The sequence below is a fragment of the Panthera onca genome, chromosome E3, assembly GCF_046562875.1.
Source record: "Panthera onca isolate mPanOnc1 chromosome E3, mPanOnc1 haplotype 2, whole genome shotgun sequence".
NCBI lineage: Eukaryota > Metazoa > Chordata > Mammalia > Carnivora > Felidae > Panthera > Panthera onca.
This window is the reverse complement of record NC_138354.1, coordinates 22,274,737-22,288,139: the sequence shown is the minus strand read 5'-3', so window position 1 is coordinate 22,288,139 and position 13,403 is coordinate 22,274,737. Positions and strand designations below refer to the sequence as shown.

The 13,403-nt window shown below is 51.8% G+C and overlaps 1 protein-coding gene across 11 annotated transcripts in view; it reads left to right on the top strand.

Annotated features, from left to right (window-relative positions):
• TNRC6A (trinucleotide repeat containing adaptor 6A) overlaps positions 1-9,333 on the top strand; it is a 98,805-nt gene extending 89,472 nt beyond the window's left edge. For all 11 annotated transcript variants that reach the window (XM_078440506.2, XM_078440511.2, XM_078440508.2 and 8 more), the window contains 6 exons: positions 221-361; positions 1,794-1,901; positions 3,228-3,449; positions 5,822-5,892; positions 6,613-6,752; positions 7,183-9,333. In XM_078440506.2, the coding sequence (XP_078296632.1) occupies positions 221-361; positions 1,794-1,901; positions 3,228-3,449; positions 5,822-5,892; positions 6,613-6,752; positions 7,183-7,558 (1,058 nt within the window). In that variant the 3' untranslated portion in view covers positions 7,559-9,333. The remainder of the gene's footprint in view (positions 1-220; positions 362-1,793; positions 1,902-3,227; positions 3,450-5,821; positions 5,893-6,612; positions 6,753-7,182) is intronic.
• The last annotated feature ends 4,070 nt before the right edge of the window (positions 9,334-13,403 follow it).

Below are 13,403 nucleotides of genomic sequence, written 5' to 3'. Positions count from 1 at the left end.
AAGCGCTTTAAAATGTTAGTGTTTAAAAATATGCAACCGCAGAGAAATTATTTCACTAGCAAAAATGTGCAAATTGTTCATAAGTAGCAGCTTATGTTACACTAATTCTGGTAACTGAATCAGAATTGCGTGGACTTTAGGAATCAAAGTTTTGGATATTTAATAACGGATTTTTAAGTGACAAATAAGCCTGGACTAATTTTAAGTATTTCCTTCCCAGAATTTCGCCCTGGTGAACCATGGAAAGGTTATCCAAACATCGACCCTGAAACTGACCCTTACGTCACTCCTGGCAGTGTCATAAACAATCTTTCAATTAATACTGTGCGGGAAGTTGACCACCTCAGGGACAGGAACAGTGGTACGTAGGCGGCGCAAGTCAGAATTTCTGAATGATGCTGGATGATGTGGTTTAAGAATGGTCCAAAGCAGATGTGAAACTTACAGCACAGCACCTGACATCCAAGGGAATAGTGAAAATAAAAAGAGAATTCTCCATTTTCCCAGAGGTGACTCTTTGCCACTTTAGAAACGATGGGGACTTATTAGCACTTGATATGGTAAACAAACATATTCACTGCATCAGGTAACACAAAGCTCCAGCGAACGTTTGCTCTCCAGTAATTGCAGTAACAATTAAAAGGTGTTTATCTGCTTTATATGTGGCTTCAGTGTTGACATCGTTAAGAAACGGGTGCTGCTTTTTGTAAAAGATTTTCTGTCGTTAATTGTTTATGCACTCTGGGTGTTAAAGGACTTCGTGGGAAGAAGCAGTTGAGCTTTCCTTGTTTTCCCGAAAGTGAAAATTAAGGCCAAGTTAAGGGTCTCGCTCAGACACACGTTTTAGTGGGGTGTCAGAGGAAATCGTCCCGCCACCTACCATATGGTTATTCTTCAGCCCAGTTGCAGGGTTCTGTGCACACTCCTGGAAAAGGATGAATGAGATGGAAGTGTTTTCCGTTTCTGAAACCTGTATCCTCCTATTCCGCTAGCCAGCTTGTAATAAAATGTAAAGCGGTCAGCATTTTACGGTAAATGCATCATTCGTGAACAGGTGTTGGCCATATCACAGTGGTAAGGACGGAATCCTCCTCGTTGTAAAATGGCTGAATTTAGGCCGCTGTGTAGAAGTGGTGGACGTACCCACTGCTCTCCCAGAGGAAAGCGGGACAGAGCCAAGTGTAGAGCCTCACAGCTTCTTAACGGAAGCATCTGGTGGCTTGCAGAAACGGGCTTCTTTTTGTACAAGATAGCCAGAAGAGGAGTTTGGATTCGATGTTAGAAGCAGCACACCATTGAAGGTTTTGAGCCCCAGACTTGCGGTCGCAGGTGGGCGGGCGGGCTGGCCGCGGCGAGCAGGGGGGACTGGAGTGGGAAGCCAGGACAGAGCTGTCACGGTCCAGCCCAGAGTAGCGAGTGGTGCTGGGCAGGGGGCGTGTACCAAAAAGTCCCTGGAGCTGAGACGGGGCTTGGGGGCGGGAGGATCGAGCCCTCCTGGAGCGGGGACGGGGACTAGGAGGCCCGCTGTCTCCGAGCATGTCACGGATAGTGACACGGACGGTGCTGAGAATCAGGCGGAGGAGGGGAGCCACGTCCCCGAGCCGCACCAGGATGATGAGCGGACAGGAAGGTGCGGCTGTGGGCACGGGCAGCGGCCCCGGACCCCGGCGTCCGCTTTCCTTTCTTGGGCCGTGCTGTCGCGTTGCAGCCTCACCGGGTGCTTCTGCTGCTTCTCAGGCACCACGTACGTCCCTTGCTCTGGGGATGACTAATTGGGCTCTTCCCCCACGTAGGGTCATCCTCATCCTTGAACACCACGCTGCCTTCAACTAGTGCCTGGTCATCCATTCGTGCCTCCAACTACAACGTTCCCCTCAGCAGTACAGCACAAAGCACTTCAGGTGGGCTCGTCCGGGCTTGCCGAGGCCCCGTCAGAGCGGGTGTGGGGGGGGGGGGGGGGCTCTCCTTTTTGTCTCAAGGCTTTTCGGGGAGGGAGGAGAGTATATTTCCGAGCCTGGGAAAGTACTCGTAACCCCATTGATCCCTTTTGCAAATGGACCGTACCCAGCAGTCTTTTCCGAAAACAGCCTGCTGTCACTCCTATCTGAGAGCCAGCTTAGTTAGTGCGCGTTCTCTCAGAGCGCTTCTCCAATGAAGAAGCTTTTATTTTTGTAATTTCTAATCCTTCACAGACTGATAATTTTATGAAGTGTAGTAAACTTGAACTTGGAGTTGCTGGAAAAGTGCAAGTTGTGGCAATGTCACGTTGCTGTCGGTTTACAGACACTCACTCTGAATTTCTGTACTCGGCTGTCACACACCAGTAGGAAACTGTTGTGACCAGTCTTCTGACCACACTCGAAGTCACGCTGACTTACAGGACGTGCACGTTATGAATCAAGTAGAAAAATGGTGGACAGTGACAGAAGTTATAAAATTCTCCATCCTCTTGCACCCCCGCCCCCCCATGGTTTTTTAGCATTATTTTGAAATAGTTTACCATGTGCCTGATCCCACACACCCCGATTGCCACGGGGCTGCATGCTTCAGGAAGTGAGCTTGCTGGCTTTTTTTTCCCCCTTTCTTTTTTAAGCCACACAGGCCTAGGTTTGAATCCTGGCTGTGTGCGGGACCCATAGGCAGGTTGCTTAACCTCTGTGCTCCTCGGAGGGATGCGTGTCGGGACTAGAGAGAGAGCACACACCAAGGGCCCAGCAGCTGGGCGCTTAGCGCACACAGGCCCCCAGTGAACGTCTGCGGTGGAGACCCCCTGAGGACACCGCCTGACTCCTACTGTGGTCCTTTTTCCTGTGTGTAAACCAGAGAGTTCTAAAATCTCTGTAATGATCCATGTGGCGGTCTCGAGTGGCTCACTTATGGTCATGAAGGGAATGTGCTCCCGGTTGCTATTTCAGTGCAATCCAGAGTGTTTTTAGCTTTGTTTCAGTTTCGATTACCGTACAGTTATGTACACTGGGCTAAGAATTTCACAAGTCTTGAAATTATTAAGAATATTAGATGAATGGTCTGAGTTGTTTTGAGTCAAGGGAGCAGTTTCATTTTGGTTTTTGTGGCTTTTTGGCTGTTTAGTTTGATTTGGGGATTTTTGACGGTCTTTTGATTGGTTTGCTTTTCGTGGGAGAATGGGTGCTATCATTATTTAAATTTTCTCTTTTCTAAAAGTAGTATCTCCCCCCCTCTCTGCTTTGTTTTCTCCCTGTGAGTAGCCAGAAATAGTGATTCCAAATTGACATGGTCTCCTGGTTCAGTTACAAACACCTCTCTGGCTCATGAGCTGTGGAAGGTCCCTTTACCACCTAAAAACATCACTGCTCCGTCCCGCCCACCTCCGGGACTGACTGGTCAGAAGCCACCCTTGTCTACGTGGGATAACTCTCCCCTTCGTGTAGGTGGAGGATGGGGAAATTCTGACGCCAGGTATACCCCAGGTAAGATGGGTGAGATGTGCAGGGTGGTCTCGTGTGCTTTATTTGCTGAACAGGAACCGGCACGAACAGTTGAGTTTAACAGAGACTGAAGTAGCATATGTTGCGTTACCCTCTGTGGAGCAGGGTTAGACCTTAGATAAACACACGGTTCTCCGTCATCACCATCTTCCGCAACTTCCATGTCCTTGTCACTCTTAAATTTTACTTTAAGTTGTGTCTGGTTTACTTAGGAACACTTACACCCAAACACACACAACAGTCAGTGGTCCGGTTCACGAAACGGGCATCACCTCTCTTTGAGAGGTTCCTCGGGAACGCATCTGAAACCGTACAACAGCTTCCGGGTCGCAGCAGCCCGCAGAGGATCGCCGTGTCACAAAGACACGTAGAGGCTGGGCAAGATGGAAGCAGCCCGCCTGGCTTTGCAGACTGGGCCCTGTTCAGGGAAGCCTGGCCTGTGTTCCAGATGATGCTGACCTTTGCTGTGTCAGCAGGGGCACACGAGGGTGAAAGGCGGTGCTGACTTAACCCTGTGGGGCCAGCAGGCACAGGGCAGCCTGTCCCAGGACACCGCCACACACGCCTCCCCTCCTCCCTTCCCCTAGCATGGGATTTGGACGGGCGTTGTGTCCCCGCCCTGACACACACACTCACACAGCCACAGATTTAACTCAGAGCTGTGTACCGATTCTACCAGTAAATACAGTTCCAGTCTTCATTCTCCTCCAGGCCCAGAACTGTAGCAGCCTTCCCATCTCTAGGCTGAAAAGAGTAGTAAAACCTCCCAGTGATTTCTGATCTTTACACCCGTGACTGGCTGAAAGAAAGCTTGGTAGTGTTTCATTTGGGGGGACATTGGGGGGGGGGGGTGGAGTTTTAATTACATGAACACTTGAATGTGTTCCAAGCTGCTAAATGCCAATGAATGTCATTGGTGTCGGGTGTGTGAGTGGATCTTTCAGGCCCCAGGCATGGCTGGGCGTGGCCAAGTGGCTGGTGGCAGTACCCAGGGAGGGGAGATGGTGAATGTGGCCCGGGACCCCCACCCCCACCCCCCTTATGAGGGTGGGTGCGGCTGAGGGTGAGTAAGCCACGCAGAGCAGAGGGAGTAGTGTGTGCCCGGGGCGCAAGTGCTCCTGGGCGGAGTCACTAGAGACGTAGGGGGAGAAAGGACAGGCAGGAGCCCTGTCCCGCGGCATCTTCCCGAGCCACACTGGAGACTTTGTGAGGCACCCTGGATACCCGTAGGGATGACTTGAGCATGTCTTAGTTCTGGGAGTGGGTGCCCTGGGGCTGAGCCGGAAGGCCAGACTTGGGGCTCCTGGCCCCCCCCCCCTCCCCAGGCAGAAGTGGGAACGTCTGGGCCATTGCAAGCTTTCTCTTTGTAACTGAAGTGCAGCTGACACACAGCCCTGCAGTGGCTTCTGGTGCAGGACGTATGATGCAGCAAGTCTGCACGTCACTGCTCGCCACCGGTGTGGCGACCGTCTGTCCCCACGCGCCTGTCCCCACGCGCTGTTCCGGTGCCGCTGACCGTGTCCCCGATGCTGTGCCTTTCCTTCCTGTGCCTTATTCATTGCACAGCTGGAAGCCTATGCCTACTCCCCCCCCCCCCCCCAAGTTGCCCACCTCCGCCCCTTGCCGCGGCAGCCATCGGTTTGTTCTCTGTACATATAGGTCTGGTTCTGCCTTGTGTGTTCGTTTGTTCTTTAAATTCTGCATATGGGCGAAATCATACGTGTTTGTCTTTCTCTGTCCAATGTATTTCGCTAAGCATCATACTCTCTAGCCCCATCCGTGTTGTTGCCATCCATACGCAGCAGCATCTCTTCCCTTTTTGTGGCTAAGTAATATTCCGTTGTGTGTATAACCACAGCTTCCTTATCCATCATCTGTCGATGGATACCGATTGCAAGCTTTTAAGTCCCCTTAGAGCTTCACACTCTGTACGACAGGCATGCAGAGTCATGGAAGGATACCCGAGGTCGTCCCAAACTGAGGCCTTTCCCAGAGAGCACCCTTTTGAGGTCGTTTTAGCTTTACAGTTGAAAAGGTCGCAAAAGGATCTGGCCTGTTGTGCCTCACCCGCCTGCCATGTGATGAGCTGGGGGCTGTCTGAGCTTACTCTCCCCAGAGGCAGAGCCACGTGTCCCAGGAAGTCAGGCCCAGTCAGAGCTGGGATGAGCTGGCATTCTGAGCCTGGGATGAGCTGGCAGTCAGAGCGCCCCGTGTACGAGTGCAGGTAAGAGGGAAGCGATGCGCGCCACGGGCCCAGGTGATGCTCCTGAATAGCTGTCGTTTGGGAAGTGTGTGTCGTAAAAGACATTCAGGCCACAGCCTTGGAAAACTGACTCGCCCTTTTTTGTCCTTAGGTTCCAGCTGGGGTGAGAGCAGCTCAGGGAGAATAACAAATTGGCTTGTTCTAAAGAACCTTACACCTCAGGTAAGAGTTCCTGGCATCCTGGCTGCTGGGCACACGCCAGCCGGCACAGGAGCAAAGGGGTCCAGTCCGCTTTGAGAGGAGGTTCTGCCCAGGCCCGCTAAGTGGGACAAAGCAGATGTCAAGGCCGGGCAGAGGACACAACAGGGCACGATCTTCAGATGCCTCAGGCAGGCTATGGTCCGACCTGGGTTTTTTTTTTTACCCTGTGAAATGTACCCAGGAGCCGACCGAAGTACAGGTTCCTCGGGGTCTGCATTTCCTAAGGGCATTTGAAGCAGTTTGGAGCAGGTGGTCCTGGTCCTTCCTGCACTCGAGAAACCCTGGTCCACCCTCTCAGACTAGAACATTTCCTTAGTCCCCGGACCACCCTCCTCTGGAGGCCGGATGTTAAGAGCCCACCCCCTCCTCTCCCAGGGAGCAGTGCCTTGATGAATCCTGTCCTCAGGGCAGGGAAGAGAGAAGACACGAAGCCACAGCAGGGGCATATGGCTAACTAAGGAAGTGGGGATCTGGGGAGTGTCCAGGAGTCTAGAGGCCACAGAGGTACGGCTCTGGGACCAGTGGAGGTGGGGAGGGGGGCACTGTACCCCATCGCAGCAGTGAGCCCCAGCGACCAGTGGTAGCAGGAGAGAGAGCAGCGGCGTCCCAGCCGGGGACAGCCTCCCTGGATGGTCCCCGTGGCGGCTGGTCTGACGGGCGGCCCCCCACACTGTTTCCTAGATCGATGGCTCAACTCTGCGTACTCTGTGCATGCAGCACGGCCCACTGATAACATTCCACCTGAACCTCCCACATGGAAATGCCCTGGTCCGTTACAGCTCAAAAGAAGAGGTAGTGAAGGCACAGAAGTCTCTGCACATGTAAGTTCCGGCCGGTGCGGGACGCCCGCAAAGCGTCCTCACGATGCAAGAGTTTGGGGTTCCCTGTGTGCGAGGGCACAGCTGATGACACTGTGCGGCGTCTCCGGGCCCGCGTGCGGGGCCCCGCGGTGAGAGCGCCTCACAGGGCGGCAGCCTCGCCGTGTCTCAGGCTCCCGGGTCAGTACTCAGAGGCGAAGCGTCTTCCGCCACAGTGGCCCCCAGACCTCTTCAGTCGCCTGTAGGAGACCGGAGCCTTGGTCTTGGGGGCACAGCCACACTCCCCGGGGCAGCTTTCGGCCCGGGCAGCCGGCCTGTCGCCGCCTCCCCGCCTCCCCTGGCCCTTGGAGCAGAGGCTGAGTTCTCCCCCCACTTGGGGTCAGACCCCTCGACACCCTGAGTTTTCACCGCGCCCCGTGTCTCTTCCCTCCAGGTGTGTATTGGGGAACACTACTATTCTTGCTGAGTTTGCCAGTGAAGAGGAGATCAGCCGTTTCTTTGCACAAAGTCAGTCTCTGACCCCTTCTCCCGGCTGGCAGTCTCTCGGGTCCAGCCAGAGCCGGCTGGGCTCCCTCGACTGTTCGCACTCGTTCTCCAGCCGGACCGATCTCAATCACTGGAATGGTGCTGGGCTGTCGGGAACGAGCTGTGGAGACCTTCACGGCACTTCACTCTGGGGGGCCCCCCATTATTCCACAAGCCTGTGGGGGCCTCCCAGCAGCAGCGACCCCCGGGGAATGAGCAGCCCGTCCCCCATTAATGCTTTTCTTTCTGTTGACCACCTGGGTGGGGGTGGAGAGTCCATGTAGCGCGTAGACGCAGACTCACGAACTGTGACCTCAAGACGCGAAAGAAAGGAGCACTAAGTTGGGCTCGCCGCCTGCAGCCAGGGGCCACCTGTGGGAACAGCTATTCTCTGCACATTTTCCACTTTGTTTTCCCTGAAACATATCAGTTTGAATACTTGAATCATGCAGGCCAATATTATAATGTGAAAAGGTATCTATCTATTTACACTCCCAAATAGCGCCATACATGCTAAACCGTATAGAATGAGCTCACGTGTATAGTCATCATGTTTAGCCTTTGGGTTTGGTTTCTTTTTGGTTTTTTGTTTTTTGCCTTCCTTGTTTCCCTCCCCGTCCCTTACCCCATTTTCGTTTTCCTCCCCCCCCCTTCTTTTTTTTCTTTTCCTTTTTTTTTTTTTATTTTTTTGGCAAAACCATTTTTTTGGGCTGATAATGTATGAGCTTTTAACTTTGCACTGAATGATGTTCTCTCCGTCTCATCGGCAATATGGGGGGGCAGCTGTTCCAGTGTAAATGTTTACTCAAGGATGTTCTTAAAAGGTGTGCGCTCTCTACTATGCCTTGATGTTTGCCTACCTTATTGTGGTGTTGTGGAGTTTAAAACATCGAGTTCTGATGCTGACTTAGGACTATAAATGAAAGTATTGCACCAGTGTTTTCATGTTCTAAAACTAAAGAATTTCGCTCTGCAGTTTGAAAAACTGTGGCCACAGCTGTGACTTGCAGCCCCCCCTGCCACCCAGGACGGGCCCTGCACTTTGAATAGGCTTTCCATTTTGTTTTGAAGGTTCCCACGTTGAACCTTCTTGTTTACAGATTTTTTTGTTTGTTTTTTGAGAAAAAAAAAAATGTTTACTCTTCCATCATTTAAAAAAAATGTAAAAGACAAAAAAAAAAAAAAATGGAGGATGATTTACAAGATGCTTTCTATCTCTGGGAAAAAGGAGCAGCATTTGGCCATGTTCTTTTGTTTTTCTATTCCTGTCCTAAATCGAAGAGCATGGTTCTCAGGAAAACCAGTTCCCCAGTTAGGAAAAAATAAAAAAATTAAAAATTAAAAAAAAAAAAAAACAAAAAAACCTCCTTGTAGTTTCTTATAGGAAAAAAAGAAAACCCCGACTTTTAGCACTGATACTACACATTGCTCTGTTCAAGAATTTTCTCTGCCAAAAATAAAAAAAAATAAAAAAGAAGAAAAAACAAAAAAAACGCTTGAAGCTGGAGTCGACATTCTGCTTTCAGATGCTGTCTTTTTATTAGTGAGTGATGATGGTTTGCTAATAATCAATAGGTGATAATAATTTTTGTAATCCCATCAAGTGGCTCTCTGTTTCTGCTCTCTCGTGACTGTGTTAATGTTGAACTGTTGTACCTTAAAGCCGAAATCAGTAACTATGCATACTGTAGCCAAGGTATTGGGCTCACAGAATTGTTCGTTGTATAAAGATTTTAAATGTTGTTGCAAACTAACGAGTTACACCGTTTTTAAACTTCCTTTCTCTCCTCGCCCCCCCCCCCTTTTTTTGCCCACAAATGGTATTATAATGCTTGCTTAGTCAAAGAAGACGGGCCAAACGAGGGTAAACATTTTAACAACGCAGAATTTGCCATCATTTCATTGCCTTGATGCTAACTGTTTGTGTCCTAAGATGCAAAAGAAGTCAGTGGCTTTTAACTGTTTACAAATAGAATGTGATTGTAAAATGTACAGTTTGGTTGTGTTTGAATTATGAAATCCCTCCCAATATAATAAACCATGACTTTTTGGCTGCTCATTAATTGTCTCTTTTTTGTGAATTTATTTGTACGCTCTTTTTTTACAATGAACGTTTCAACGTTGCTGTGTATGAGGGTCCTCATAGAGCAACCGAGTAAAAATCTAAGCAAATATTTGAACATTCTGTCCGAACTTCTCCACAATTTCACCCTGAAATAATGTGAGAACAATGGGAAACTGTAGCTTGCTCCTCCCTACCCTCTTTGAGCATCTTCGGGATCTGGTTGCTCAAAGCTCTTCTGTGACTTCATCTTCCCCACCATTTGTGCCCACCTCAAGCCTCGGCAAGAGACCGTTCGGAACATGAAGCTTAATGACTTGACAGTGTTCTAGTGTCAAACTCATACCTCTGTTACAAACGAGAAACGCCACAACCTGGACTGGCCTTTTTCTCCCCCCTTCACGGCCCTCTGTCCCGGCCGCGGGAGCTCGGGGGCAAACCTGCGCGTGTATTTCCGTGGAGGACTCCAAATCGCGCTCCAGCTTGCCGGGTGTGAGCTGCCACTGGACAGCTTCCTACGAGCGAATGTTCAGTGCGTTCAATGTACATTGACTTCCACACTGGTTTTTCCAAAAACCAAAGGTAGCTTTGAAAAACCACGTTTGGAAATGTTTGGAACGTTAAGCTGATTGACCTTTTGGGGCTTTGAGGAGTATCTATAATTGAGTTCATAACTGCGTTAACTGTATTGTTAAAGTGTTTGGGAGTTTTTTGCGCTTGTTATGTGGAAAATAAAGTGTTTGATTTAAAAAATGAAAAAGTGGTCTTGATTTTTGGCCCGCCCCACCGTTATTACAACTCCCGTTTCCCGAGCGACCGTGTTCCTCAGTCTTCCGTCACCCCTCGCAGGCGCTCGGGCCTCAGTCCGGGCCCGACCTCGACGTGTCCCCGGGCCCCGCGCTGGCCCCACGGCCTCGAGTCGCCGCCTGCCTGCGGGAGGCGGCCTAAACGCTTTACCGTTCCCGGTCGTGCGTTCCTAAGGACCGCTCGCCACAGTCGCGTGGCTCCCGTGCCCCTGGACGCGTGCCGGGCCCTGGATGTCCTGAGCTGCTCTGCTTTGCTGCTTTGGTGCTGCTGTCCCCAAGCGGGCCTGCCCAACGACTCCCACCCTACCTACTACCCTCGAGGACGGTCCTCCCCCTGCCATTGCCGCTTGCTACAAAATCGTCATCCCCTCCCTGGTCGTCATCCCGAGGCTCTGGGCCAGGCCACCGTGTGGGCTCCGGCTCGCCTGTGGAAGCCACGTGCTCAGTCACGTGGTCGGTGCTAAGTAAACACCGGAAGGCGTAACCGCTGTTGCCCATTGACGTTCGAGGACCAAAAATTGCAATGGTGCCTCTCTGTTAAACTGGTTGTACCAGGGAAGGTGGGGGTGAAGTTCTTGACAAGGTGGGGTCAAATTCAGGTTAAAGGGTATGGAGGGAACAGTGTGAAGATAGGGGATTGGGGTGAAGGGGGCGGATGTTCGGATCGAGGACAGACGCAAGTCGCACCCAGCAAGCTGGCTCACTCACCACTGGGCTAAGACACCACTTCCCGAAGCACTGGCTCTGTGCCGTCCTCCCTGTTCCCCAGAGTTTCGCTCTTCTCCTGCGGAGCCCTTAAATTCAGGTGCGGGCGGCGGGGTCGCAGGACAGGAGCCGGAATCGCAACCCTAGCGAGCCTTGGGAGCCCCTTCCGGAGACCTGGCCTCTGGCCCTGGCAGGCCCTCCTCCGAGCAGACGTTTGCAAGGTCATGGGGAAGGGGGAACAAGAGTGATGGTAACTCAAGGGTCCTCCGCATGCCCAGTGCTTTGCACGCGTTGTCTCGCTTGACCTTCATTCAGAGCACCCCAACGTGGCCCTGGAACAGGAAACAAAGCATAGCGCAGCAATCCTCAAACCCCCCCACCAACACACCCCCAAAGTTAAGCAGAGGGCGGAGAAGTGCATCTCCTCGGGATTAGGGTGCACAGGTTTAAGCTCTGCATCTTCAGGTCAAAAAAACATGTGTTGCATTCTGCACTGTCACTGTTTTCATCCACAGATAGTATTTTAAAAAGCCAGTTGCCCTGCTCTGATGCTTGCAAAAGGTAAGCCATGGTGAGGCCCCCAGGAGCCCCACTTGGGTCGGCTTGGGTGGCAGAGACTGAACTCCAGCAAAGGGGCAAGAGAGTGATTCCCCTAGTCCGGGAGCCTGGTCCAAGCCTTGGGGATGCCCCTGTCCTGGCTGGCTGTTGACCTAGGTAGGGGAGCACCCAGACCTGCTGGTAGATGAGGGCCCAGCTTCCGATAGTGAGGGAGGCTGTACCTCGGTCCAACCAACTCACAGAAAAAGAAAAAAAAAAAAACAAAAAACGACAAGCTTTAAATGCCCCTGGGTCTTGAACAGTCTGTCGGCTGAATTCAACTCAGACCCCCTGTTACATTACCACATCACTGAACCACCTTGAGTCTCCACTGACTTTGTAGTTTTTAAAACCAACTTATTTTCTATTTTAATGTTTATTTACCTTTGAGAGAGACACTGTGAGCAGGGGAGGGGCAGAGAGAGAGGGAGACACAGAATTCGAAGCAGGCTCCAGGCTCAGAGGTGTCAGCACAGAGCCCGATGCGGGGCTCGAACTCACAAACCGCGAGATCATGACCTGAGCCAAAGTCGGATGCTCAACCAGCTGAGCCACTCAGGCACCCCTAAGACCAACTTTTTAAAAAAAAAATTTTTTTTTATAACATTTATTTATTTTTGAGACAGAGAGCATGAATGGGGGAGGGTCAGAGAGAGGGAGACACAGAATCTGAAACAGGCTCCAGGCTCTGAGCTGTCAGCACAGAGCCTGACGCGGGGCTCGAACTCACGGACCGCGAGATCATGACCTGAGCCGAAGTCGGCCGCTTAAAGACTGAGCCACCCAGGCGCCCCTACGACCAACTTTTTAAAACAATCGCTTGGTGAAGGAAAATTGGCGATGTCATCACTGTGTGGAAAATCAGTGCCACTTGCCGTAAAAAAGCAGGAGCTATAAAAACCTCACACACTGAATCTGCTCGATTCTGGTGTGATTCGGCCCAAGTCAGGGGGGGAATTAGAGACGGCCTGCCCGACGTGGCGGGGACACACCTGCCGGGGCGAGGCTGCATTAGCCTGTGAGGGGGTGTTACTCCTTTAACTAAAAAGCTCCAGGTTTCCCTCGCCCCCGGGGGGTGGTCCCCCTGCACTGGGCACGGACCCCAAGCTGCTTCCGTGGTCCACGAGGCCCTGCCCTCCTCCTGCCTGGCCCCTCACACTCCCCACAAGGGGGCTGGGGACATCCTGCTACTCTGGTCACAGCCCTGGGGAGCAGACACCCCCCCACACACACACAAGGCTCGGCTGAGAAAAGTAGATTCGGTCCATATTCAGGGATGGGAAGACGCAGTCCCTGGAGCTTCAGGGGGGTTATGGGAACCCGGGAAAGGGAGCCGCTTCTGAGCCATCCTGCTCTTCTAGAAGGACAGCCAGCTGGGCGGTGGGCACGAATGGCAGTGGGAGAAAGAGCTTGAGCCAGAGAGGGGCTTGCAGTGGGCGCTCTGGCCAGGCCAGGGAGCGTGCGCGGATAAGAGTGCAACCCGCCCAGAGGAGCCCCGCTTGGAAGAGGCAGGGTTCTGGAAACCAGAAGGGGAAGTTCCAGATCCATATAGAGAGTGGAGTTTCAGAATAAACAGGATGGAATCCGGGATGGTTAATTTTATGTGTCAGCTTGGTATGTTTCTGTGGGGGTGTTTTTGGATGAGACTGACATTTAAATCGGTAGCCTTTGAGTAGAGAGATGGTCCTCCATGTGGGTGGGCCTCATCCAATCAGTTGAAGGCTTGACTAGAACGAAAAGGCTGACCTCCCCTGAGTAACAGGAGCAAACAGTCTTTGAACTTGAAATGCACCCCCTTCCTGGGTCTCCAGCCTGCTGGGCTGCCCTGCAGGTTTTGGACTTGCTAGCCTTTACAATCATGTGAGCCAATACCTTAAAACATCCCTTTTGGAGGCACCTGATTGTCTCAGTCGGTGGAGCGAGTGACTCTTGACCTCAGGGTTGTGAGTTTGGGCCCCA